Consider the following 27,294-nt stretch of genomic DNA (forward strand, 5'->3'; position numbering starts at 1 on the left):
GGAAAAGGAATACTGGACGTTCAGCTGGTTTCCTAACAGAATACATTGTGCTCTTTTTGCTTAAGAAATCAGCTACCTTTTCATAAAAGTAATTTAGTGTTAGCAATTTTCTGGAAGGCATTTTAGATATATAGTAAGCCCAGAAAAAAAAGTGAAAACCACTGGAGAAATAATCAGTTTAATATCCAAATGAATTGAATGTGCTTGCTCTGCAGCGGCTGAAGAGCGTACTTAAATTCAGGAGCCCTGATTACTCCATTGTCATAAATGGAACCTCTCTGCGAGTGAGAGTGTAAGTAGTTACTGCAATTCTGTAGGCTAGAGCAGAATGATACAGCAAAACAGAAAATACAATGTGTTACGGATCAAATCTGTGTCTGGGTGTCATGCAATGTGAAGGTAAATACGAATTACTGGTTGGAATCTGAACACCAAGATAAGTTTAGTTCCCCTGAGTTGCCTTTTGCTCTGCTGGTATCATCAGTTTCCCAGCTTGTAGTACAGTGCAGCTAGGTTCAATTCACAGAAGGCCAAGAATTACTCCCTTACAGAATATCAAAAGTAAAACCTAGGTGATGTAACTCATATTCAAAATAAATATACTGTGTGACAGGTATAAAACTACTGAACTAAATGGTATTTCTCACAGTTTTTTTTTTTTTTCTTTTTTTCCAGAAGTACCTCAGCTGCAGGGCAAAATACAAGGACATAAGCTACTGACCTCCTCTTAGCACAAGGACCAGACATGCTACCCTACACTTCACCATCAATTAAGAACAATTGAAAACCACCTCTCAGAAAAGCTGATCAACCCATGACATCAGTGGACATTTTTTGTAAAACACGTTTTATGTACTTCTGCTGAGATCCTTTTTCTACCTACCGCATGGTTCTATATTACTTACTGGGCACTGATGGTAGCCTCCAGAAAGTGCAGCTTCAAATGGTCAACCTCATCCTTTAGCAAGAAGAAAATCTGGATACTGGATAACAACAACGTCTTCAGAGAAAATGGTATACGAAGGAAAACGATTAGTTTCCTGCCATTGTTTCTTCCTGTTAACAGCCAAATTCTACTGGATACTCACCTTGATGCAAAGAACTCATGGCCAGGAATATGCCCACTCCATCCGACTGGATGGGGACATCATCTTGGGAGGACTGTTCCCTGTTCATGCAAAAGGCGATAGAGGGGTGCCTTGTGGGGAGCTCAAGAAGGAGAAAGGGATCCACAGACTAGAGGCAATGCTGTATGCAATCGATCAGATTAATAAAGACCCTGATCTTCTTGCCAATATCACCTTAGGTGTCCGGATCCTTGATACGTGTTCCAGGGACACTTATGCATTGGAGCAGTCCTTAACATTTGTGCAAGCGTTGATAGAAAAAGATGGTTCAGACGTGAAGTGTGCTAATGGTGACCCACCTATTTTCACTAAGCCAGACAAGATATCAGGTGTGATAGGTGCTGCAGCAAGTTCTGTGTCCATTATGGTCGCAAATATTTTAAGACTTTTTAAGGTAAGGAACTTTTTCTACCTTTCTTTTAAATTTCAAGCACAATGAAATAAGTGAGGTGACTGTGTTGTTTTATCTTCAAAAAAGAAAGGACTTTTTCAGATTCAGAAATCTGAAATGAGTGGTTTGCCCTTTCAAAGCAAAGGAAAAAAAAAAAGGAATAATTGCAGACCCTAATTTAAAATGCCAAATGCCTCTTTTGAAGTTCTGAGCAACCAGAGCACATTTTAATTCTTTAGGAATTTGTATCCTTCTTTTTTTACTACTCATATTTGCTCCATATTGAGCGTTTATGCTCCTCAAGTCTAGGTTGAGATTGATTTCCCAAATTTCCAGGAGAATGAAATATAAGGCTTAAACACAAATCCATTTGTAGGAGGACCAGATAATTTCCCTAAATAGGAAGATATGCCAGTAGTAATCTAGTGCTATTGATGTGCATGTCTAGCCAAATGAAGTGGACTGAAATATCTTTGATTTCCTTGAAATCTAACCTCCTCCATGTTTTTTACAAGGTGATTTTTTTTTCCCAGCCTTTGTTATCACTTTGTAAGAGATTACTTTTGGACAACAGTTCTACTGGCATTTCCTTCCATGTACTTTATTAAACTCTGGTGTTATAAATAATGGAAAAGTAAATCTGCCACTTTTAAACTTGCTAAGTTAGATGGGAAGATGAGCACATTTTAATCAATCAACTTAGCTGGAACAGATCAGGCAGCAGACATTTAATTTTTAATCCTGTGCAATGGCAAACAGATGATGGTAAGTTGAACACTTTTTTCTACACACAGAACGACTGTAACTTTTGTCTGAATCTATTGCTGTTCTACCGCCCACTGTTATTCAGACACGTTCCTTCCGTTCAGAAATCTTGCCTTATGTCCTACAACTTCACAACCACCAAAGACCACTTAAAGACCATTTCTTTGACTTTGGTGGAGAAGATTCTGGTAATGTTAAATACTGCTGTTATATATTTTGAAAGTGTGGCACTTGTTTTCTAATTGTTGTAACTGAGAGATTGATTAGAAGTAAGGAAAGATTGGCTTATTTTTTGAAGGTTTCTCAAATTGGCAAAGAGTGTTTTGGTCATTTAAAAGGGGGTTTTTGTCGTCCCCTCTGGTTCTCCCATGAAGGGCATAATGATGGATTTACAGTTCAGTGGAGGAGCAAAGTGTCTGCTGGGTTGTGGTCAGGTGTTCATTACAGTCTCAAAACTGATCCCTAGCTGCACTTACTGCACAGGTTTGAGAGTAGTGGACTTGTTCGAGCCATATGTTTTGCTTGTGAAAATCAAGTGCACAAAACTGAGCTAAGACTTAAAAATGTTCTATATGGAGAGCACCTCTGGAGACGTGCCTGGTGGGGGAGGAACAATCACACATGTTGCGGGAGGTGTCTATTTTTAATTTCATGTCCTTTTTTGAAGTTGTGTTACCCTATTAAATAATGCATAGTTCTGAAGTAATGATAGATGGAACGGTCACTTTAATATCCATCATAATGCAGGGCCACGTCGACTACGACTTACACCCAGTTTTGAGTTGAATACAGTGCCGTAGACTGATTTAAGAAACAAAGCCTTGTAAGACATGCATTAACGGTGAATTAAGAGCAGCAAGAAGGAAAGAGGCCTATGAATTGTCTAAGATAGTGGCAATTTGTCTTCTGAAACCATGACAGCTACCTCCTGATTTCCATTATGCAATAAGATTGCAAATAACGTTCTACTGCAGTCTTAATCAATAGAGGGTCACGTGACATCCCCTCTGGGGAAAGATCTTATTTACCCATTTAATTGATGTAACACAGCTGCTGGCAAAAGGAGGAGACATCTCTTTTAGTTTTAATTACAGATCCTGCACAAATATTCTTATTAATGTAAAAAATGACAAATTATACCCTTTAATGTCTGATGTTGGATCTGCGTCTGAAGTCTGTTTTTACACCTTCCTCTCAGAAGTAGATCTGTTATCTCTGCATGAGTAAAGGTTTCTGGATAAGGCCCTTAGTTAGCAGCATTATAGAAACCGTTCACAATGGTTATAGTCAAGAGGATTAGGAAATTAAGGGTCATTTGCCAGAAATATAGAAGTATAATCCAGTTTGGGTTGTACTCAGACCAAAGACATGGGCTGAGATTCTCAGCTGATGCATCCCCACAGCTCTGCAGCTGAGGACCAGGACTTTGGTCCATGCTCACAAAGGCTCCAGGTATGAAATTGTGTTCACTGTATCTTGATATATGTCAAGGCTGGGCACTCAGCTGGTGTAAATGCCTGTACTTTCACTGAAGTCAGCGATCACCATCATGCAAATGCCTGTTTACATTATATCGAGGATGGGTGTGATTCATCCATATTTCTGTCTAACAGTTCTGTTCAGCAAGTTGAACATGTAATTTGAAGTTCAGTATTGCTTTAATATCTACTCTGAAGCTCCTAAATGTCAGGACTACATATTTTTTGAGAACATTGTTATCCAGTGAAATTTTAATCTGTAATGAAATTGTGAGAAATATATTATATCACTCAATGTGAATACACAAACAAAGATAGCCTGAGAAAGTATGCTTCACAGCTTGGATTTCATGGTGCTATTTTTCTTTTTCTTGCCTTTTTTTTTTCTTTCTTTATTGATTTTACAACATAAAACATACAGGTCAATAGTCCTATCTGATGATCTGGTGGATAGCATAAACTGATTGATAGTCATGGTATCCCTTTATCTAAGTGTTTTCATGAGAAGAGGGGAAGGAGAGCAACACAGAAAATGACCTTAATCTATAGCCTTTCTCCTGGTCAAACGGCTCACCTTGAATTCTTCTCTGTCCTTTCTCCTTTTGTGAATTTCCAGGCGCATCACTGCTTAGCAGGTGATTTTCTGCCCTTAGTAGGTCTAAAACATTAAGGTCCAAATTTGGACAGCCTAAATTTCACCTGTTGATGGTTTTAGACCCTTCAGAGGCACTTTACAAACAGGAAATACTTGTTCAAGGAATTAACTGTTTGAAAGTGGACCTGTTTTTCCTTGATTATCATAAGGAGGTTGCTTTTTGCCTTATGTTACTCTGGTCCTTGATGCAAAAAAGATTGTGTGAAACAGTTGCTTATTAAGCTTTCAGAACGTGGAGGTGGTCTTGCTGCAAATATAGTGGAAGAAGGAGAGGACCTTCAGAGGGGAGCACAGAAGGACTGTGCTAGGTAGTAACACAGTAGCTACCCACTTAAACAGTTTTTCGTGGACCTCAGGACAGATTGTCCCCACTTGAAGTTGCTGGCTCATCATTTTAAGTTGTTTTTATCAGAGAACATCAGGAGTGGGCTGCCTCACAAGGGAAATTGAGACAGAAGGCAAGGGGTCAGCAAGGCAAGAAATGCAGTCGTCTCACAGCCTCACCTGAATGAGAAGAACAAAACAGGTCTGTCCGTGTAACCAGGTTCAGCCAACAGTCCAGTGATTGCCAGACAAGTCCATAGTAATGAGTTAGGTCCAAGGTCAGCCAGGAAGTCAGGTCAGCAAGGCAAGGCTGGGGTCAGCAAGGCAAGGTTGGGGTCAGCAAGGCAAGGTCATGGTCAGCAAGGTATGAGGCAAGCAGCATATCTCAAGCAGCAGCCAAGGGCGAGGGCCCGAGCTGAAATGCAGCTGCCCAGCAAAGAAGGTGGACAGAGGTCCAGATGAGGTTTGTTGTTGCTCTTCCTCACAACTTAGCTGTTTTCCTGGGCTGATCCAGGGTCACGTATCTGCGCCATACTGGAGATGACCTTGAACACACGGAGCCAAATCCAGGGCTGGGGAAGGGAGGGTGTTGCAGGACCTGTTGGTGCATTCAGAGCCTTGACAGTTTTTTAGCATTTCCTATGGTAATGACTGTAGAAATAGGGCAGACAGGAATGGGCCAGCCTCTTTCCTTTCTTCTGGTGCACTAGGAGCTGCTCTTTCCTCTGGGTAACAGAAAGTGACATTGTTTGGTGTTTGTTTTTTTTTCAGTCTGGAAATCCTGCTGCCAAGTTGGTTTCTGTTTGGCTGGTAGGATCTATGAGGGGCTGGCTGTCTCAGTTGGCCAGCGCTCACTAGCACAAAGGCAACCTTTCTATTGACTTGATCAGGCAAAAGCTTATTCTTACACCCTTCCTTGGCTTATCTCATTGAAATTTTGGCTTCCTGTAGGGTGCTCAGGCACGGCCGGGTGGTATCCTTTAGCTGCTTTGTGTGATGCTTACAAGCATCTGGGCTGTTCCCAGTCCCTCAAAACTTGTCCTGGAGGCAACAAGAAACTCTGTAACTTAGCTTACTTCATGTGTTATGTTCCCTGTATTCAAAGCTTCTACTTGTTTAATGTCTGAATAACTCATGTCAATGGTTAAAAACTGCTGAAAAAAGAGAGGCATTTATTTATGCTAGTGTCCTCCCATCTAAAAACCTCACACTGTTTCTGAGCTCCTTGGTACGCTCCATCTGTCACCTTCACACATCTTCTAGCCAATGTCACACTAGAAGCAGCCTAGGGATGATGGTTTGCATGTGAATTGAGATGGGGGCCAGTATGCTTGGTGAATTGTGACCTTAAGCTTTTATGTATATATTTATGTACATGCATATAAAGCCAAATATTCATCAACAGTTTTATTTGTTTCCTTGCCTTGCCTTTTGCCTTGCTTTGCCTTGCCTTGCCTTCTGTTTTCTCCTCTTTTCCCAAGACTAAATGACTTATTTCCTCTTTTTGGTCAAATTCCCTTCTTGCTGCATCACTGTAATCCACTTTAATAGCTGCTGTCTGGAGGGACTGATATTCACTTCATGCGCATTTGCCTTATACATTTCATACACATTTACCTCTTCAGAAGTACAAGTACAAATGACATTATGGAGTTACTCTTTCAACTTTATGTGCAACCATCCAAAATGCAAGGGATAGTTTCTTTCAGTAAATCTAGAAGTGAATATATTCGTTTCCTCAGCATTTTGTTTATTTGCTTTGGTTGTTTCCTTGCCTCATTTTGGGTTTTAGCGTATATCTTTGGCTGGTAGCCTTGTGCAGCTACCAGGGCTGTAACTGGATGATGCTTTTTTTTAGGTTTGGTTGCAGGTCTTTTTACGTTTGGCTGCCATTCGGCGCTCTTGCTTCCTTGTGTTCCAGACCTGCACAAAACATCAGACAGGTGTCCCAGAAACGAGGGAATTACCATTGTACAGAGGCTAACCTCACTGAATTTCATAAATACAGGGCTATGTATTTAATTGTGGCAATAGAGTGCACCTCATGATTGAAGGGAATATGATGTAAATAAAATGTAATAACATTTTACCACATAATTTCAGAGCATACATACATACTTTTGTGAGGCAACCTGAACCATACACAGGTCCTTATTCTACATCTACAGAAATTTTTGCACCTCATAAGCATTACTGACTTCAGAGGCTCTAGGGGGATGCAGGAGTCAGTCTGTTCTATGTCTGACTGCAGAGCCTTTCCATAATGGAAGAGCTTTACCATATACTTTATAAAAAGTGAAGAACAGGCTCAAGAATTTTACCCAACATACTGGCATTCATTAATAAAAAGTGTGCTGCACTGATTAAAATATATTAATTTTCTGTTCACTGTCACACTACATTTGTCAATAACATTTTCTGCTGCATAGCATTTGAAATTTGAAATAGAATGATTTTTTTTTTGTGGTTAAAACATATGTGGAAAATCTTGTGAAGTGTGAAGAAAAATTGCTGTTAGTAGAGAGAAGACGACTGAAACATTTTGAAATCAGCTCTTAAGATGAACAGATTTGTTTTACTTTTGTTCTAGATAATATTTTCACTTTCTGAATCATTTTTAATTATAAAAGGAAACCATTGCCAATACATCCCATTTAATTTTATGGTGTTTTTTGTAGCTTATTACAAGCACATATCTGTTTAGCGCCTGAGCATCTTGTCTTGTTATTGGCTGCAAAATACCATTATAATAATTCAATTTTTTCTGTTTTTTTCATAATTCAGCTTCTTTTACATAGAAACAACATTCATATCTCTATATTTCCATGGTAGTAGATACCTGATTATGCAAAAACCCCTTTAAATTCAACCGTGATTCTTCTGTCAGTACTAGGTTAAATGTGTTATGGTCAAGAGAGGCAAACGCCAGGTCAACATCAAGATAAAATTATAGGTGCAACAGATACTTTACAAGTATCAATAATGAAACAGTTGGGAAACTTTTTAGTTGCAGACAGAGAAAATAATAGGTTTTCAGATTCTGTGAAAACTGCGAGGACTGATTAGCATCAAATTTTATTTCTGCTAAGCTGCTTGAGGCAAGGGAGTACAAAAGCAACTTGATGCATTCATTTAGCATTTTACAGTATATTAGTTCCTTAAATATTCCTCTAAAGATTTAATATTTTTAGTCTTCTCCCATTCCTGGATGAAGCTATAACTAGCGGTTAGAGCAAAGGGGCAATCTGGTTTTCTGTATTATTTTCCATGTTTGTCATTGGTTTGCTACAAGGGTTGAGAAGCATCTCTTGTCCTTTTTGTGCTTCTCTTTTGTCATTTTGATTTGCTTGTATTTAACCGTTTCACAGGAACAATCAGAAGCTTGATTAATGTTTGTTAAATGGTTTGAGATGTTTCCCCTGTCTTTGTAGGCAAGTTGAAGCTGTCTAAAATGTTGAGGTTTTTATGTCATTCCATAACCACAGTATGTAAGCACCTTACAAAGAGAGTGTAACTATTGAAGGCCAACGGTTTGATTTTCTTTCTACTTCCCCAAGGGCAGTTGGGACTATATATATATATACACACACACACATCTTTCCCTCACATGAAGGAAACTGCATATATGGAGAGAATTATTTCACCCTTTCATGGCTGAAGTTTTGCTGAGTTCCTACCACCATATTAGGGTTGTTTGTATGTGACAGAGGCTGCTGAGTTATTTGTTAAATATTACCTATATTAATATAGATATCAGTCATAATTTCACAAATGAGAAGACGAAAAGGCTGAGAGGAGTCTAGAAGTTCAGCACGGGCTAACTTACACACAGAAACACAAACTCTGCAGTGGGCTTTTTTAAAGATCTTGTGTTAATAGGAGGCATTTTTTACATCTCTGCTAGTAAACAAAATATACCTGGCATAGTTCTCTGGCAACGAGGCCCTCTGACACAGACAATCCACATCTGTATCATAAAGTCCTCTATTCCCCCAAATCATGGGGCTGCATGCAAACTGCTGGGAGGGAATGATTCCTGACCCATGCTGACTTCTGAAGCCTGTCTGAAAATTGTGACTGCTGGCTGGCACAGGTCGTGGCTGAGCTATGGACCATCCTGACAGTCTAGCGGTGGAGGCAGCTGAGCTGGTGCTGAGGGATGTGCTCTGAAATTATGTGATTTACCAGCATAGATGTCACTGCCGATTTCTCAGGACAGAGCTCCTCTGCTCCTACGTCACACTGAAGGGAAGCCAAGGCACTGCAAGGATCATTGATGCTGTTTCAGTGTTTTAGTACAGCAATGTTAGTTTTATTAGCTATGATGAGAACTAAATTAAGACTTTTTTTTCCCCTGGTGGATAATAGTTTCAGTACAGTGGCAGCTATGCAATATGAATAGTCCTGCATTCTGACTGTCATCAGAAACCAGGCACTATTGTGTGTTACAGCCAACTGGTAGATTTTGTGGGTTTGTGTATTTCCATCTTCATTATTTTCCCTAAAGCACATTGTGCTTTTAGGATTAAACTGGTTTAGAGTGCTTAAATGTATATCCTGTGTTTGCTAGCATTTATCAGAGAAAAATAGTCATCCAAACAAAAGTCTTACTGAAGGACACTAATTCCACATGAATGAATTAAATAGCCAAGAGCAAAATGCTCCTCTGGGCTGGGATCTTCTTATGCTCCCAGATCAGAAAAGCAAGATATTATGTCCCCTATCCTTCTGACAGGACAATTAAGCATTTAAGTGAGGTCTTAAATTAGGAGACCATTTGCCCTTGGCTGCCTGTGTCCTCAATAGAGAGAGTAAAATGCTTTCAGAGGGGGACTGGATCAGGTCTATGAGTGTGGATGCATCTTTCACGTTTACAGAAAGATGATGGGTTGATCCATGCTTGCACTTTCACCAGACAGAACCTCTTTTTGCTGGAAGGTTTTGGAAGCCTTGCATGCAAGTCATAGGTGGCTCCGAACACATTTATAAGAAGATTTTAAACACCTGCAAGGGTGGTGCCAGTTTCTTAACTCCATCCTCACTTTCCTGTGGGAGGAATCTTATTAATCTTCTTTTCTCTTCCATTCCCCCCCCCCCGCTCTATTTCTCTCTCTTGTTGTCTTAAGAAAGCTACTTTTTGACCACTGTTCCCAATATTTTTCAAGTGAGTATTTCATTCCATAGCCTCCAGACAAATTTTTTTCAGACATGCTGAATAAGCAAGGCTCTGACTAGGTCTCAGTTTCTGTAGGTTGTGAGGGTGAGGGGGTCAGCAGGAGGAAGAGCTGGAGTTTGGGTGACTTATGAGTAAGGCCTATCTATGGGGATAACAGGAAATAAGGGAAATGCTTGTTGAGAGGTTGGGCCCTTAAGGGCCAAGGGTCTCTCCTTTTCACCTCACTGTAGGATTTTGTGTCTGGCACTTCAGATAGATATCTGGCTCTAACTCTTCTCTGAAATAAATTATTTCTGATAGCAATGCTGAGATATGCCATGGTATTGCAAGAGCTCTTTTCCTATTGTATTTCTTTTATAGCTTGAGACTGTGGAACAGGAGCAAAAGTGATTTCTCTGAGCTGGAATAATTCATATTTCGAGTTTTGGCTTATGTTCTTTCATAGAAGGTGCCTCCAGCATTTAGTTGCGTAGCAGCAGTATTTGTAGAGGCAGAGTCAGGATCTTTATTCCTTCTTCAGTGGTACATTTATGCACATGGCTCTTCTATAAACTTAAAAGTAGCAAAAGGATGATAGCCCATTTTAGGTATCATTCTACAAAAAGCTCCTAACAACTTCCATTAGCTTTTTTACTTTGGTAGTGGTTCTGTCACATTTAAAATGCCGTTACAGTCTTCTTCCAGGCTGGGTAAAATTTTGTCAAGCAATTCCATTACATTATGTTAGCACTGATCCCCCACGGTGATTGTTACTCTTATTCAGATAAATTTTCTTTGGTTTTTGTTTGTAAAGTCCTTTCAAATGTTAAGGTCTTAGTGAAAAGTTATCACCACAGTTATATTTAGGCTATTGTTTAGAGAAACATTTCAAAGAAGATCTTGCACTAATTCTCCTGGCCTGACACTTCCAAAACAAAGCCCAAGAAATGAGCTGCAGAAAGGGCTGGCTTTCTTGCCATTCTTATTTCTTCTTTTGGTGCCATGAGTATGCTTTGGTTTTATCAATAGTGCTGAAACACAGAAAGTCCCCTTCCAGAAGAGCTGACTACCTTGAGGGTTGTCACCTAGACAAGGACTCACCAGTCTAGAAGGTGTGCCGTATGAACGCAGATGAAGTCACAGGAGTTCTCAAGACTTGCCTATTTGGATGATATGCGAAAGGATTATTAAGTGAAGTGGAGCATGGGCTAAAATGTTGAAATGCACTGCTATAGAAGACAATACATACTGGCTAATACTAGAAAGGAGGGAATATATAATGGCTGTATGTGTGCTTTTGCACATGTATATTTGCTACGTTATTATATTATCATAAATTCATTGGCTGTGGACTATACAGTCAAAACAACCTTTCAAGAGAGCGCTGTGGGAGAAGAGAACATATCTTAGTAATCTAAGACAAGGAACTCACTTATCATTAGGAGCAGCACAAAAAATCCTGGGGATTCAGACTATGCTCATTGCTATGAAGTCCAGGACCAAACAAAAACATGTCCTGCAGAAAGAGACAAACAGGCTGGTATCATACACTGAATGTAAAATGTGAAGGCCTGGGAATCCCAAGACTGCAGAAGGCTTGCTGCAAGGGCAAGTCTTGTTTTCTGATTCAGATATCTGGCTTCTGCTGGATTCAGGAGCAGCAGATAAGTAGCATAAGTAACTACATTCTTCTGTAGCCAGCTGGATAGGACCTGCTTGTTGAAATCTGCTTACTCAAAAGGGAAATGGAGTCTGATTTTTGTGTCACTTTTAGTCTTGTTTAAATGAGGAAGAATCTCTGAGAGACCAATGTATTCCAGGGAAGACAGTGAATTATACCACTCTAAAACTGGATTTATCCAGAGGCAAATAATGTCCTGCATCCATGCAATATTGCATCCCGTTGGTATTACTGTCAGTAGGCTTTCTATTCCAGCACAGGAGTTCAACAGGTGTGTGGCAAAAGCAGATGTGGGTCCTCAATTATTGCTTCATGATGTTTTCAGATATGATCATGGTGATGCTCTTTTGGCCTCAGTCTGCAAAGAGATATGGATATGTTCAATTGGAAGAGAGATGGTTTGTTTCTGTGGGACAGCACTGATTTTGGGGGAGCTGGCAATCTGATCTCCACAGGCATGTCTCTGCAGAGTAGCTTTTATAGTATGGACTAACTGCAAACATAACACCTCAAATTCTACTCATAAAGAGGAGTTAGTAGAGCACGGACATGTATAGCTAGGATATTTTTTCAGGAGGCAAAATATAGATTGACTATTAGAAAAAAATATTGCCAAGAGGTACACTGTTGTACATTGTCTAAAGGTTAATCCAGTTGTGTGGGATAGGAGAAATGCCAAATTTCCTAATTCCTAGCTTTCTGAAAATTAGAGTGGATAGAAGTATAAAAATATGCATTTTTGTATCAGTGGGAAAATAATCTAAATAGCCAGTAGTAGCCAGTGTTCTCCACTCCTAACTTTGATGGTTCTGTTTGCGATCCTTTGCATAACAACACACAGTATTTAAGTTACCAGCTGCTATATTTACTTTCCAAAGTGTGAAGAAAATATGTATTGTCCTGAGGATTAAAGGGCTGATTCTCTTCGTGCTCAGTTCAGGCAGAACTGAAGTTTGTAATGAAAGTAAAAGCTATTAGAAAGCATGAAACATGAGAGAAAAAAAATGCGTTTGTCATCTTTGTTGGACAGGATTTGATGATGCTCTTTGAAAGTTTAAGTGTAAACATTTATCTTATTAACCAGCATTTCTTTTTTTTTGCATGTTACAAACAATTCCACTTGCAAAACCTAAATGCAGTTGGAGCTGTTGTTTCAGCCCACTGGGAACTGTTTTGCCAAATATCTTCTGAACAGCAAAAACTCATCATCTGTGAGCCAGTTCACATCTATAGTACCAACTGAACAGCATTTTGTAAAACTGTAAGGTATTTGACACAAGATGTACTGCGGAGAAAGAATAATATCTGTAGGACTAGTCGTGGGGACTGGAATATGAAAGGAGGGTAGCTGTGCTGTATACGGGAGCGTGAAAAGCTTGCAGTTGGAACAGATGCTGAGAGTGCCCTGTGACTCAAGGTATGATTTCCTGCTGTTCCTGCCAAGTTTCAAAGCTTGTTTTTCCTTTTTTTCTCTCCTTATTTCTATTTTCAGGCTGAATAGCAAAGGACTTGTGCTTCAGGAATGAAGGTTCACCATTCAAGTTACACTTATTTTATTGCATCTTTGCATACGCATCAAATAATGTTTGATTCTGGCATGCAGGAGAGAATAAGAGTAAAGATGTAAAAAGCTGATGAAAACACAGGGTATTTTTGGGATGGGTCAAATAATCACTTGGCTCAATGGCAAGCTGCAAAGCTGAGTGTGACAGACTGCCCTTGCTGTGTGGTAGTGCCCGTTGAAGCCTTACATCCTTTGTCTTGCTTCACCACAGATTTTCTCTGTGACCTTGAGCAAGTCATGCAGAACCGAATCCTCAGCCTGTCGGCTGATGCCCATGGAGCTCAGTGCCCAAGTGACTCTGGAGGACTGAAGTCCAGGGTCCCCCACCCCTGCTTCCCTGGTTATAGCACTTCTGTGCCCGAAGGGATTTGTGAATATAAAGGCTCTCTGATAATCAGATATGAGAGTGAGGGGTGGGGGAATATAAGTACCTCAGATAGCTAGTTCTTAACAAGGGATTCCCTTGTATCCTCTTGCATAGTTCCCTCCCCTGGGTTTTGCTATGAAAGGGGATTATCCAACTCATTGTATGATTTAAATATGCAAGTCATCAGTCTCTGGAGCAAGTGGTGAAACCTGCCTGACCTGCAATCAGAGGCTCTACATCCCCCTTAGGAAACCATGACAGTCAAAGAGAGCCCCAGAGTTAGGAAAAAATATTTGGATTATTGCTCAGTAAAATTAAATTTGTTAAAACTCATCTCTGCAATCTATATTAGAATGATTGGGAAAAATGAATGTCTGCCATTGTTACGACAAAGCATGAAATTAAGTAGTGTAGGATAAAAGAAAATTAAGACAGGTGTGTGCAAATGTATGTTCTATTTGGCTGAGTGGATTTTTTTGTTCTTAAATGCTTGAGAAGAGTGACAGTCAAATCAGTTTTGTAAAAAACTTGCTAGCTGACAACTATTCCAGTTTATTTCTTGGTGTATCAGGAACCATTTTTTTTTGTTTCATTTTTCATGCTGATTTCATTAAAGTTTGTTTGCTTATCTCTAGCTTGAATAAAAATCCCTATGAATAGTGCAACTTCTGGCAGCTGTGTGGCAATAACTGCCTCATCTATTTACCAGGATCAGGAGCTAAGAGGGCCTTCCACACCTTTTAGAAAAGGTGATTCCTATTTTTAAATTTTCTCCTTTTCATTTGTTTTTAATATACCCAAAGCATGAATGCAATATTGTGAGCAAAGCTCTGCAAATAATGAGTCAGCTTGACAGCTGAACTGAAAATAAACATTCATTTCAATCCGAACCAAAATGATCATGTTGAATTGGGATTTGGGGGCTTCTTTATTTGGTTGGGTTTTTTTGTTTTATTTTGTTGAGGAAAGCTGTCCAAAATGTTTTGTTTTGTGTTAAATGCTAACATCTATTCCACGTGAAACAAAATATTTTATTTCTATTTTGAAAATTTTATAATTTAGAAAAAAGTGATAGGTTTTAAAGCCCATCTTGGGTACCATTCCTTAAGTGGTGGTGCCCCTTTTTTTATCACAGCGTGTTTACTCATGACTTACACAAGACTCTAGGACAAATCCTTCCTTTTGGATTCAGAGCAGGGAATCAAGTATAGTTTAGGAGATGGGACAGCTCAACCCCAGTCCCCACAACAACAGACAAAACTGCTTTACAGTAAAATTAAGAGTTCTGGTCACAGAGGGTGAGACCCCCGCAGAAGCGGGGACGCCAGGGCACTCTGTATAATTTAGCTTCCCTGAACTTCCACCCCGTGACTTTTCTTTCTGCCAGAACAGGCCTTATCCCTTGAATCTCTCATGTGCAGGACTTTTCCTGGAGAGCTCTAATCTCAGAACTGTCAAAACTTTGTCAAAACAGGCCTGTAATTGTGCATCTGCTTCTTTGAAACCTCCTTCCCACTCTCCTCCCTCTGAACAGCTGTACGCAGGTTAACACTGCTGTTACCAGATGCTGTCTATTCACCGCTGATAAGCTTTCACAATGGGAACATTTTATTTCATCTATGCTAAAATTCATTAAATATTCATTAGAGCAATGATTTGAACTTACCTATCCCTGTTCCTTGCTGAATACTGGACTATACAGTGAATTACTCTCAGGCGGGTCCAATGGAAGCTTAATTGTTTTAGAAAACATGAACAGCTTCAGCAGGAGAGACTTTCATGTCCAAAAACCCTATAACTCAATGGTTAGTTGTTCCCAGCTGAGTACTCTAACCACCAGGCTATTAAGTATAATACAGGCAGCTACTACAGCCTCATTTTTCCTTTTGGAAAAGTGCATTGAGAGGATAAATTACCAAAAAATGACAGATACGTGGTGACAGAGACCAGAGCCAATGGAAAACCTTTAAAGAAGTCCTGCTGAATGCCATGGGGAGACCTAACAGTAAAGCGCATTTGAATACTGAAACATTCATTTAGATGCTTTAGCAATGGATTTCCAAGCTTTTGTCTTTAAAATGAAGTTTGAAAGTCTTGGCCAGAATGATAACACAAGATTTGTCTCACCGCCGTCTCCAGCTGCCTAGGTTAACATAGACCTCAAGGACAGACCCTTGTATTCATATGAATGGCTGAATCATCTCCCGTGAGTCTGAAGTGCAAGTGGACTTCTGGAAGTGTCTATGTATGTTCATCAATTGTAGACAAAGACCTAGTGACTTCCAAAGACTAGGAATTTCTAACCACCTACTGCTATACAGTACTGACCGTCTCACTTCTGAACTGTCTAAATGCCAAGCAGGTCCTTCAGTGTCTAGGGCTGATATCTCTGCAGTGCAAAACCCTTGCTATGAGCTGTCCTATTTACATACTCTCATAACATTTAGATGGTTTCTGTCCTTAACATACAGGCTTGTAACTACTTTTGATTTTTTTACACATAGGGCTTTGTAGAAGGACTGTAGAGATTTTTATTTTGAATATAGAAAATTGGAAGACACTCCCACAGCAGCTATTGAGAGTGATATTTGTCATTCTTTCTTTCTTCAGGCTATTGTGGATATTGTGGATACTATAGTTATTTAGGCAGACTGATATAATAATAATAAATAATGTCATATTTTACTTTACAGCTCCTATTTGCAGCAGTGCTCCAGGCGCCCCCCTGTAATACACTAAAGACCATTAAAATATTAAAGCACACAGAAAATGAACCATAAAACCAACATCAAATGGACAAATAAAATAAAATAATTGGACTATGACGGAAGCTTTTTTTTTTCAAATCTAACATACAAGTCTCTCTAAAGAGTTAAGTCTGTGGCATTTCTTAACTGAAGGCTCAGGATGTGGGGAGGGCTGGAGGAGGCAAGGGCAGCATGCAACTAACATTTTCTGCAAGTCATAATGAAAGAGTACAGTAGTTATGACTTTAATTGGGATACTTTTCAGATCCACTGACTGAAAAAAATTGAGTTATGGAGTTAGATGTCAATATATATAAATCTCACTGATTTTACTAAAAACTTCTGTTGAAAAGATTAAGGGGAAAAAAGTTGTTAAGAAACATCATATACATATTTATTCCCACTTTGTACGAGCTGAATTCTGCACTCCCCGCACTGTACCACATGCCCAGGAGAACAGAAAATGATGGCAGGAGCCTGAGACCTGTAAGCAGGCAGTGCTCCGCAGCCCCAGCTGCTACCCCTGGGCAGTGCACCAGGGCGCCTGAGGACATGAGAAATGCAATACCACTAGATCAAAGTGGTTATACTTTTGGAGAAGTAGAGTTGTCCTGTGCCTCAGACCAGCTCGTGCATATACTATTAACACCAAATTTTATCTGGCAATGTATCAAATAGGGACTTTGCTTTGGTTTACAAAAACCAGCCATGTGTGGTCTTTGATATGCTGGAGCCAACAAGTTAAAAATCATCCATCCTGCCTGCAGTAGCAGGTTGTCCTTTGCACCAGGAAAGCCTGTGGCAGCTGACCATCGGCTTTGCAGGAGGGAGATCTCAGTATCGTGGGCCAAGTGTTCTCTCGTGGGCACAGGCTCAATTTCCATCCATAGCAATGAGAATGTCTGAAGCTGGTTTAAGGGCATTAAGTGACTCATGGAAATTTAGTGCAAAATGGTATGTGAAAGTTTCCTCTTCCTTTGGTTACTGCTGGAAACCATTCCAGAATGGTGTAAATTAAGAAGCATTTATTACTACCTTAGAAAAAAGTGAAAGAAATGCTTTGGTCTTTTCATTGCACAGACTAGTGTAGCACTTTGGTACGGCTGGTGATCATATGAGTGACTTGAAAATTCTCTCTAACAAGCACGTGAACAAACCTTGATAGTAATACTGCAAATTGCAAAATGCAGCTACAGGCTTGTCCTAGAAAAGCTTAACAGCTTTTAATGTATTTTTAAGCAAAGGATTATCAAGTAGGCACCAGTTAGGTAAAACCAGAAAGGAAAAGTTAGTAAAATTCTGCTGCTGGTAAGCACTTGTAAAACCAAAAGTGACATTACTTCCATATATCTTTGATCATTTTACAGTGCTACATGTGTTTTTTTGAAAATGATTTAACTTGCTGTAAATGGTGTCTGAACTGACCATCTATCACCGCACAGTTTGTCTGCAGTACTTACAAATCTAACACCCAGAATGACAAGTGTAATTACATGCTTCTGAAACATATGCTGTAATTTATGGATTTTAAGCAAGTATAAACAAGAGATCAAATCCTAGTGTAAGCAGTCATCCAAGAAACCATCTTGACATCTATTTCATTAAAACCTTTCTTTCAGTACGACAGACAGAACGTACCTGAGTAGCACTATCGGCACATCTGCAGATACTTGCCAATTATTGTGTGTTTGCAAAGCAAAGGATGAGGTACATGCATACAGTTAACACTTAATTTTCAGTTACATTTTGCACATGTAGTTATGTAGGCATTTATCATGCTCCCTTATTATTATTATTATTATTATTATTATTATTATTATTATTATTATTAATTTCCTACAGGAGATTAATATATGGGACTTAAATAGCAACAGCCCTTTTCACCTATTTATACTGTGTGTTAACATTCAATGTAATTTGAACTAGAAAACTGAGTAAAAAGGCTCAAGCCCTAGAGAGCTGGTGGTTTGTTGTCTTGAGATCCTGCTAGGAAGAGGAGCAGAAAAAACGAGTGAGGCTGGGCGTGCCGGGTGAGGTATCCCCAACACAGACTAGCAGAGCGGTGCTGTACTTGCTAGGCAAAGCTGCAGACGTGAGCACAGGAGCAGGCTGGGCACTCAGACTCCCAGCTGGGATCTTCCACACCCTGTGTCTTATCGCAGTACCTAGAAGGCAATGGGGTTGCTAATATTGTGTAGATTGTAAAATTGATTTTTATTTCCTGTTGTCAGCATTACCTCTGAGACTCTGTGTCTGCCTTATCCCTCCTGCTAAGCAGCGCTTTATTCCATGAACACGGCCAGGGAAATCTGAGAACTAGAATAAGCCAATATTTTGAAAAGGGAAAAAAAAAAAAAAAGCAATTCTGGCATCCAGTCCCTGCCAGGGGCAAAATAATGCAACAGCTGATATAAAATGGTATTAATGTAGAATGAAACTATCAGGAATGCCAGCCCACATGGAGGGATGGAAAATAGGTCTTGGCAAATAAACCTGATTATCTTTTTAGCAAGATTTTGAGTTGTAAAGCTAATGGTGTTGACTTGTAAACCTCAGTACCACAAGTCATTCTGTGAGGTCCTGAGTTAACTTTAACCTTATCTTATTTAAAAAGACCATCATAAATATATCTATTTTTGAATTCAGTTCTTTACGTTAATACCAGCAGTAGCTTGGGGTTTATCTGGATACACTTTTGCTCAGGAACGGGAAGGAAGGTTCATGGGGAAAAGTCCTCTGCTGAACTACTGCTGGTATCGCTCTTATGCCAATGCCTGATTCAGTGAAGGAAATGTTTCCTCCCCACATTGACAGTGCTCCTCTACAGCCCCTCGGGACACTCCTTTCCTGATTATGAGCCAGAACTTAGGGGGTTGTTGCAGCCAGTTTTCCTTGAACATTTTTAACTATCCAGCTTGTTTCTAAGGTTTTCTTGGAATATCTGTGAGGCACAAACAGAGTACGCTGGTGGGAGCTGAAATCTCTGTATTTGCCAGGAGGTCTCTGATGGCCTCTGAGAGAGGTGAGCAACATGGAGGGAGGGTGAGAGAGCTGCCTGTGAAAGGCGAGGAAATAAGACTGTGTCAGGGGAGGAAACCTACTGACAAATTACAGCAAGTTTGCATGGTCTCTTTAGCGAAGAAACTGGGAGAATGGGGTCGGTGAGTTCAACAAACAAGTGCTTCACTTCTGTTCGAGAGTGCAGTGAACAGACAGGCTCTGAAAATCATTAGAAGTGGTTGGTAACGTTGCAGTTTTCTCGCAGGGAAAGACAAGAAGTGTATGTTTCTTGTGTCTTTTTTGGGATATTTCTGGTCGTATAATCTGTCAGTTGTATTGTTAATCTACAGAAGCTCCAAGCTCAAGCATTTGTTTTCAGGATGATAATAACCATTGAAAATGCTAACAGTTATCTCATATCATCTGTGTAACTTACTCTTCCCCATGCACAGTAGTTTGCAGCCTCATTTATCAATGTCTCTCCTTCTCAAGTCTTAATGAAGAAATTAGACACCAAAAGTTCATTTTTTTTTAAATTATACTGTCATTATTTAAAAAAAATTAACTTTAAAGTCTGTATTTTATAACAGGCTGACTAAGAGCTTTTCTTCATCCCCTAACAGCAAGATAATGAAATTGGGGTGTTTTTTCATATATTGCATTGCATTTCTCATTTTACTTCTTTCCTTTGTTTGGTCATAAGCCCCAGAAACAACACACTCCTGCATCAGGCTCATTTGCCTCATTGGCAGGCTCCTCAGGCCCTTGTGCTGGCATTTTGCAGTTGCCTTAGGGGATGGCCTTGTGGTTAAGCTACAGGCGTACTGTCTGAGCTGCCTTGTCCTCTGTTCAACACACTGTTCATGCAAAGGTGCTCTTTACTCTGTACTATGCATTCGGTTGTACTATGCATTCGGTTGTGCTTACATTCCCGCTATCAGCTTAGCAAGCTGATACCAGTTGTATAATTTGAATTTATTGTTTTCCTGTTAGCTCAGTCACCCAAGCCATTTCGAGATACACACACCGAGCCAAAAGAAATGGGATTCGTGGGTCAAGATTATTCATGTTCTGTACAGTGCAATATAAAATCTTGTCTCTATAACTAAAAAAAAAAAAAAAAACAATTGAGCAAATACTTACTTTATCCAGAAGTTGTTGCTAAAATTGTCCTGCAGGGAGCCTGATCAAAAACTTGGTAGTTTTTCATGAGATTAGGAGAATAGCTACCACTTAGTTTGTGCTTTGATCCTAATGATCAGTTGCAAATACAAGGTTGGGAAAGAATAGTCAGGAAGATTATTTGAAAATTTGTCTTGTGTCATAGAATATATTCTTGAAAGATCAGTGGGTAGAAGGCAAAATTGACAGAACATGGTAATGTTGGTACCCCTGCTATTTCAGCAGGAAGCTGAGGACAGAAGACACATCTCTTTCAGCCTGGAACCACCATGCGAGCAATACTAACTTACTACTGCAATATTGTGGCTTGCAGGGTCCTGAGCCAGAGGACTGTTTAAAAGATTAATTGGCTGGAAAGCATTCGTTACCTGAAATCTACCTCTGGTGCTTGACTTTCAGATAAAGTCTCGGCTTCTTTGCACTTGAAATGTCTTTTCAGGCTGGAAACAATCCATTTCCCCAAATACACAGAAAGTACGCTTGTTTATAACCAAACATGATATTATAAAGGATGGCATGAAATAGTGAGATACAAACTCCCATGCTTTATGTTTTCTTCACCACATCTTTCCACTGTCTTGAGCAGATGTACTAGTTTTCAGAAAGCTAGTTGCCCTGAGATTTTCTGCATTTATTGGATATATTCAGGAGTAGCATAGGTGCTATTCTTGAAAAAGCTATCAACATCTTTGATTGTTATTAATTTCACCTGGAAGGTTTCTGGTGTGTGCAGGGCCATGGGAAGATAGGATTGTTTGCAAAAATCATGGTCCCTCCACAACTTTCTTTTACAAGGGAAGGAGTATTATTAATGTTGCTGTCTTAGTCTGTTCCCGGTAAGATAATAATATCGGACCTTTTCTAGTACCATGAACTTTATTGGAACAAACAAATTTGCTTTGGGAATCCCTAGCTTTAGCAGAGCCTATTAATTATTCTTTAGTTATTCTCCTAAAAGCTGTTGGGTTTTAAAGTACTTTGCACCACTGTGGAATTGGCTGCACGGCAATCAAGCGTGGAGTAATTTGCTACCACACTCATTACTTTTTCAGCTCTTTGAGATCTTTCTCAGCTATACCTGTAGTATGCCTCGATATTACTTACTGCTTTTAAAAAGTACGTGAGACAAATCCTGGGTTCATCTGTACGTGCTAATATACAGGCCCCACTGCGAACGACAGCATGACACTGATCCTGTTCAGATCATCACCTTTTTTTTTTCAGAAAACTCAGTGGCACTGGTGTACGACAGACTTTTAAATCCCTTTTGTTCAGTTACAACAATGTTTACACTTTATGGTGAGATTTGATGGACTCATAAAGACCTCTGATAAACAGTGAGCATGGTGGGTAAAGAGGAGATCGGTTACAGACGATCATTCCTGTGTGCTGGGGGACCTGCTTTTGCTCTTGTGCAAGTGTTGGCAGTCAAAAATCTCCAGACACACTGCCTCAGACATGCAGCTAATTTTTTTTTGTTGAAAAATAAAAAAAAATAAAGAAGCTAGGAATTAAATTTGAATAAAAATTCAAATATATACTGTAGCAGCCATTCAAATCAACTATTGCATTGTTTACTAAGAAAAAGAAAAAAAACCTTCTCCTTCATCCTTCTTGGTATTTCTGTTTAACTTTTTATTTGCAGGCATAAACCAAGAAAACACATAAGTCTCTTTTCCCGCATACCAACTTTCCTATCTCAGATCTTCTGTATGACTTTTAACTTTTGCTTGCTTTGTAGGACCCGTTTCAATAGCATGAGTAGCAGAACTTCACATGTGATTTATTTTTCCAAGTTTTAAAAATAAACCAAACAAAATACTATCTGCTCAGTTTGCTTATGGAAATTGATACATGAATGGAAAAAGGAGAAATTTCAATATATCCGACTAATAAATTAGCAGCCTGGGCTCCAGAGAGAAATGGAAAATTGCAGCATTAAATCAATTTTATGTGGTAACATACCAAAACAACAGATTGTTTGGGGTACTGGAGGTAACCACCTTTCCCTGGTAATATATGATTGTCAGTAACACTTAGCAACACGTTCTTCATCAAGTTTATAGTGAAAATTTCTGACAGTGGCAGGTGAAGAATTAGTTTTAAGGATGATGTCCTTCTGGTGGCTCATGCTGAGAATGATATTATTTATACTAACTGGCAAAATAGCCTGGCAGCACACAGGCAATTACCTCAATTTTATGTTTAGTGCTTTTCTCATAAATCTATGTAATGATGGCATCTCGGTTATGAGCTTACATTAACTTACTGGTTACAGTAATTGTATTGAAACAAGTAAATGTCCACTCTGTGATGAAGGTAGTACAGTTACAGTATTCCAAATAAATAATTGCTTGACATATATATGAGAAGAACAGATCAGGACTTTATGAAAGGAAACTTTAATTGCACAATTAAGCAAAGCTTAGGTAGTGATCTTTCCTGCGTATGTGTGAATTTGTTCTCCATAAGGATTTGGTCTCAAGAAGGCAAAGTGGACATTATACATTTATTTTCTCTGCCAGATTGTGTCCTCAAAACTGGTGTTTAAAGTCATTAATGGAGGTGAAATAAAATGCAGTATATGTCCCCTTGGTCTTGCCAAAAAAACTTTATTCCCCATAATAGCTTAGTCTGATGGGGAATAGCTGCATCATCTGATGCAAAGGCAGATCTGCTGTTTGTCGTGCTCTTTCCTGAGGCATTTGTTACTGACCACTGTCAAAGATAGACCATTGGTTTGACCCAACATGGTTTCTTTCTCATGTGCTACTGTAAGAGGAACTGCAGAGGTTTCTGTGGGTGATTTATGTTTGGTGTGAAGCTGGAATTTACAAAAGTGCGTACCCAAAGTGTCAGGCCAAGTAATCACTGGAATCACACTTCAAGTACAAAAAACCTGCTTTGTCAGGTAATACATGTGTTGTTTTCTTATAACCTATGAAATCTTTCTTTGGGCATCCTGGTCAGATGGGAAACGGGTATCCTTGTATCCTTTCAAATATTCCTGTATCAGTTAATAAAGAGGAACTGTAGCTTGTGTTGTCTTAGGGGAAAAGTTAAGTTCCAAAAATATTTTCTCCTTCCATGAACATTAGAAATTCATCTTAATGTGCTGACCTTGGCTGTGCACATTTTAAACAGATCCATTAAGGTAAAAATAGCTTTTGAATTACCCAATTTGACAGACTACCTGACCTGCTAAGTACCTGCAAAAAATTCATTCAGGTATTCTCTGTCCAGAGTGCTTTATTATCTGATGGCAACTGCTTGGGCTGAGCTGTCAATAGGCTTTAGCAGAAAACATTAGAAAAATTCAGAAAACATCAGTTTTAGGACATTTGACCTACAATTCATGTATGCCAAAATCACTGCAAAATGAAGCAATGAAATCAGATTTGCCACAGGCAGGGACTGAGACAGACTACTTGAAGACCCTCTGGATTGACTTAAAAATAATGGTACTCATTTACTTGTGAGTAATTTTGAATAGATAGTTGCTGTGCTCTTGAGATAATTTGTGAGCATGGCATTTGAGGAATACTGCAGTTCATGGGGACTATCACTGGCAAAGGTTTGGAGTCCTGCACTTTTAATAAGCAAACACATTGGCAGCCAGAAAATAGCTACTCCCGCTGATATCCTCAGGTCCTTCTAACATCCCTTCTGATCTCACTGCTCTGTAATGTCCCTAGAAAGTTGCACTTACGAGTTGATTCAGTAAGGTCATTCGGCGTGGCTGGGAACGCTCTGTCATTGCCAAGGGTTATGCTATAAGGTGCTGGCAGCTCTGGAAATAGTGTGGGAGCCTCAGGTATTCAAAACATGTGAAAGGAGTTTGAAAGTACTTGCTTCCATCTCCTTTCAGCCTTACTGTTCATATGATGGCTTAGGAAAGGGCATAAGCCAAAGATGCTGCCTCTCTTTTAGAGGAATAGGAATTCATAGGGATTTCAGCTATCAATCAGATGAGTCCAGTACTGAAATTCTAGCTTTTACCACTCACTTGCTGAGTGGCAGCTGGCAGGAGAGGGTGAATGTCACGGGACCATGCTGAAGGATTTGGTCTGTATTTTCCAGGCAAGGTATATTCAACTTATCAGAAGAGAGAGAAGATGGAAATGGTGACGTAGCTATAGCAGTAAAGAGAGAGGGAGCGAATTAAAATCCGCATATCTTAGAAACCAGAGGATTATTTTGGGTTTACTTCTGTCTGGTAGTAATAATAAAAATGATAATATTATAGTCCCAACATCAATGGGAGGAATGCCACTGTGATCCTTCAGCTAGTCAACCAGCATAGCTTAGAAATTAAACTTACTGACTGCTTTGACATCAGTAAATTTTTTTCCTTAAAGACTACCCTTCTGAAAATAGATTTATCTCTGCTAAGCAGAAAAGCAGATTCAATATCCCACAGCATTCAGAGATACTGTGAGGTTATTACTGTAACATGTTTATCCTTTCATCAAGGAATGTTATTCACTGAACTGTCTGGGCCTCTTCTTGTCAAAAGAATTTGTCTCTGAACTAGCAGCATAACAGGACTCCACAAGCTCTGCTTTATGCAATGACTGGTCCTTTCCCTGGTTTGTTTCTGTCTCAGATAAACCAGTTATGTTTCTCTCCCTAATCAAATGAAAAAGGACTTCCTCCCCTAGGAGATCCTTTCCCATAAAAGATCGCTTGGTTACCTTCAACCTTCCAGATTACTCAAATGGCTGGTTTACATCTGTATTACTGCATGTGATTTGAAAAGTTACCGCATTTTCCGCTGTTGATGTGCCTTGAGTCTGCTAATCTCACAAATGAAGTGGTTCTTAAAGCTTTTTTTTTTTTTTTAACAGTCATATGTTTACTTGACAGACACCAACCCAAAGACAAAGTCAATGGGAAGGTACGCTGAAGGCAAGTGTTCTTTGGCTTGGGTCAAGATATTGTAGAAATAGGATAGGGAATAATAGTATGTGGTACTTAAATTCTTGTAAATCCCTCACATCCATTTTGGAGCTGCATTAAATTGCAATAGCATCATTATTACCTTTACCCTTGCCAACATGTCTGTGATGGCAGTAGCCCAAAATCCCACAGTGGAGACAGACAGTACTGAGAAACGCTAAGTAAAAAGTGAAATAAAAAGAGAGTATTGGCTGGAGCTGTGGTTGCCAAGGTGGAGAAGGGAAAGCCTTTGAGCTGGGGATGGCATTGAAAGATAAGCTGGTGGACCTTCACACATGAAAACTAAAGCAAGGAGTGTATTCCTTCCAAATAGCATCATTGCTTCCAGTTTTCAGATTGGTGAGATCCTCAGAAAAGATTTCAAGAGGAAAAAGCAGAGAATTGGAAGGCGTAGCTATGCAGTTTGACTCTCAGAGATGGCTCAGAGTCATACAAGGCTTTCCAGAAGAAAGTAAGGTAACTTGAAAACTAGATTAGAGAGAAAGGGAGCTAAAAAATAAATAAGAAGCAGATAAAATTAAATGTGACTTAAAAATAGCCAGGGGATTGAAGTCCTTTTTTAATATTGCTTTTAACAAGAAATGGAAAGAAAAGGAAGGCTAGGCAATTAGAAGACAATTGAGATTGTGTAACAACAGCTATTGATAAAATACAGATTTGGGAACACTTGGAAAATGTAAACAGAGGCAAATCAATCATTCCAGATGATTCTTAATCACCGAAACTCTCTGAGCATCTGACCACTTACAAAGACCTCTAGCAACTGGGATGGCACCAGAGACTCAAGAAAAGACAAGACATTACCCAGCTCCAGGACAGGAAAAAAAAGAGGGAAGAGTGATAACAGCAATTACTATCCAGTAAGGACAGCAAATTAGATATAAGCGTGCTATGTGATAAAGCTATAGAAAAGGACAGTGTGATTTCAGTATGTTTTCATGAAAGGATCACAACACAGAGGAAAGAGACAGCAGTTTGTGTGAAACTTCTGTATAATTTTTCACCCATATTTTTTCTTCCTATCTTGACAAATTAGAGCAACATTTCAAAGGTGAACAACAGACATTATTGTGGTCTGGAGAAATCACTGTCAGGAAAGATTTAAAGAACTAAATATGTACAGCAGTTAAACAATGATTTAGAGAGGAAAATACAACAAGAAATGACTACTTGGAAAATTTGAACTCTGAGGTGAAAGAAGACCAGAGATATGTCTCCTTATAGGAGCATATTAGGTCACAGAAGATACATGCACTTACTATGAGTCTTCATCCTGGCAGAGCAACAGGTAAGGAAATTCCATAAATCTTGTCCATCCCTACCTTTGGTAGGTCAGATCTGTCAACTTTTTGTTCAGTTTAACCAGCAAATAATGTCATAGCCCTCTGGAGATCAGGTATTAAGCAGAAATCCTGATGGTGAATGAGACTGAATGATCTTGTTGCTTGTAAAATATGGACAAAATTGGTTTGGACTATTTTGTCTCTGTTTTTCAACCTTAAAATTTTTATTTTTGCCCTTTGTGCCAGTAGCTCACACCTGTATAGCAAAGTTATATTCCTGCCCAGGATGGCCAGTACCTGCCCCAGGTTATTCCCCAAGTTAAGTCTGGGCATATTCTGGGATGGTAGCTGTTGATTAAAGCCACGACTGTGCCGTGGGATTTGCTGACATTTCTACCATACAGATGATTGTATGTCAGGACGAGTCTGTCCCTAGCCTTGTTATCTTTATTCCAAAAGCTGCAAAAGGACTTCTAGGTAAGAGGAACCAGCATAATATCAGTCCAGACTTTGTACCGTGTTTGAGCACCCCTTGTGTCACACAACTGTGTGGCTCTTGGGAAGCAAGGGAAGGACACTGTGTGTGTCTCTGAATGAAAGAAAAGAAATTATATGT

General features: G+C 39.4%; 1 protein-coding gene across 5 annotated transcripts in view; it reads left to right on the forward strand.

Annotated features, from left to right (window-relative positions):
• The window catches only part of GRM8 (glutamate metabotropic receptor 8), a 388,670-nt gene that overhangs the window by 6,474 nt on the left and 354,902 nt on the right, over window positions 1–27,294 (forward strand). For all 5 annotated transcript variants that reach the window (XM_076329675.1, XM_076329646.1, XM_076329685.1 and 2 more), the window contains exon 2: window positions 676–1,521. In XM_076329675.1, coding sequence (XP_076185790.1) covers window positions 1,012–1,521 — 510 coding nt within the window. In that variant the 5' untranslated portion in view covers window positions 676–1,011. The remainder of the gene's footprint in view (window positions 1–675; window positions 1,522–27,294) is intronic.

The sequence above is a fragment of the Aptenodytes patagonicus genome, chromosome 1, assembly GCF_965638725.1.
Source record: "Aptenodytes patagonicus chromosome 1, bAptPat1.pri.cur, whole genome shotgun sequence".
NCBI classification, from domain to species: domain Eukaryota; kingdom Metazoa; phylum Chordata; class Aves; order Sphenisciformes; family Spheniscidae; genus Aptenodytes; species Aptenodytes patagonicus.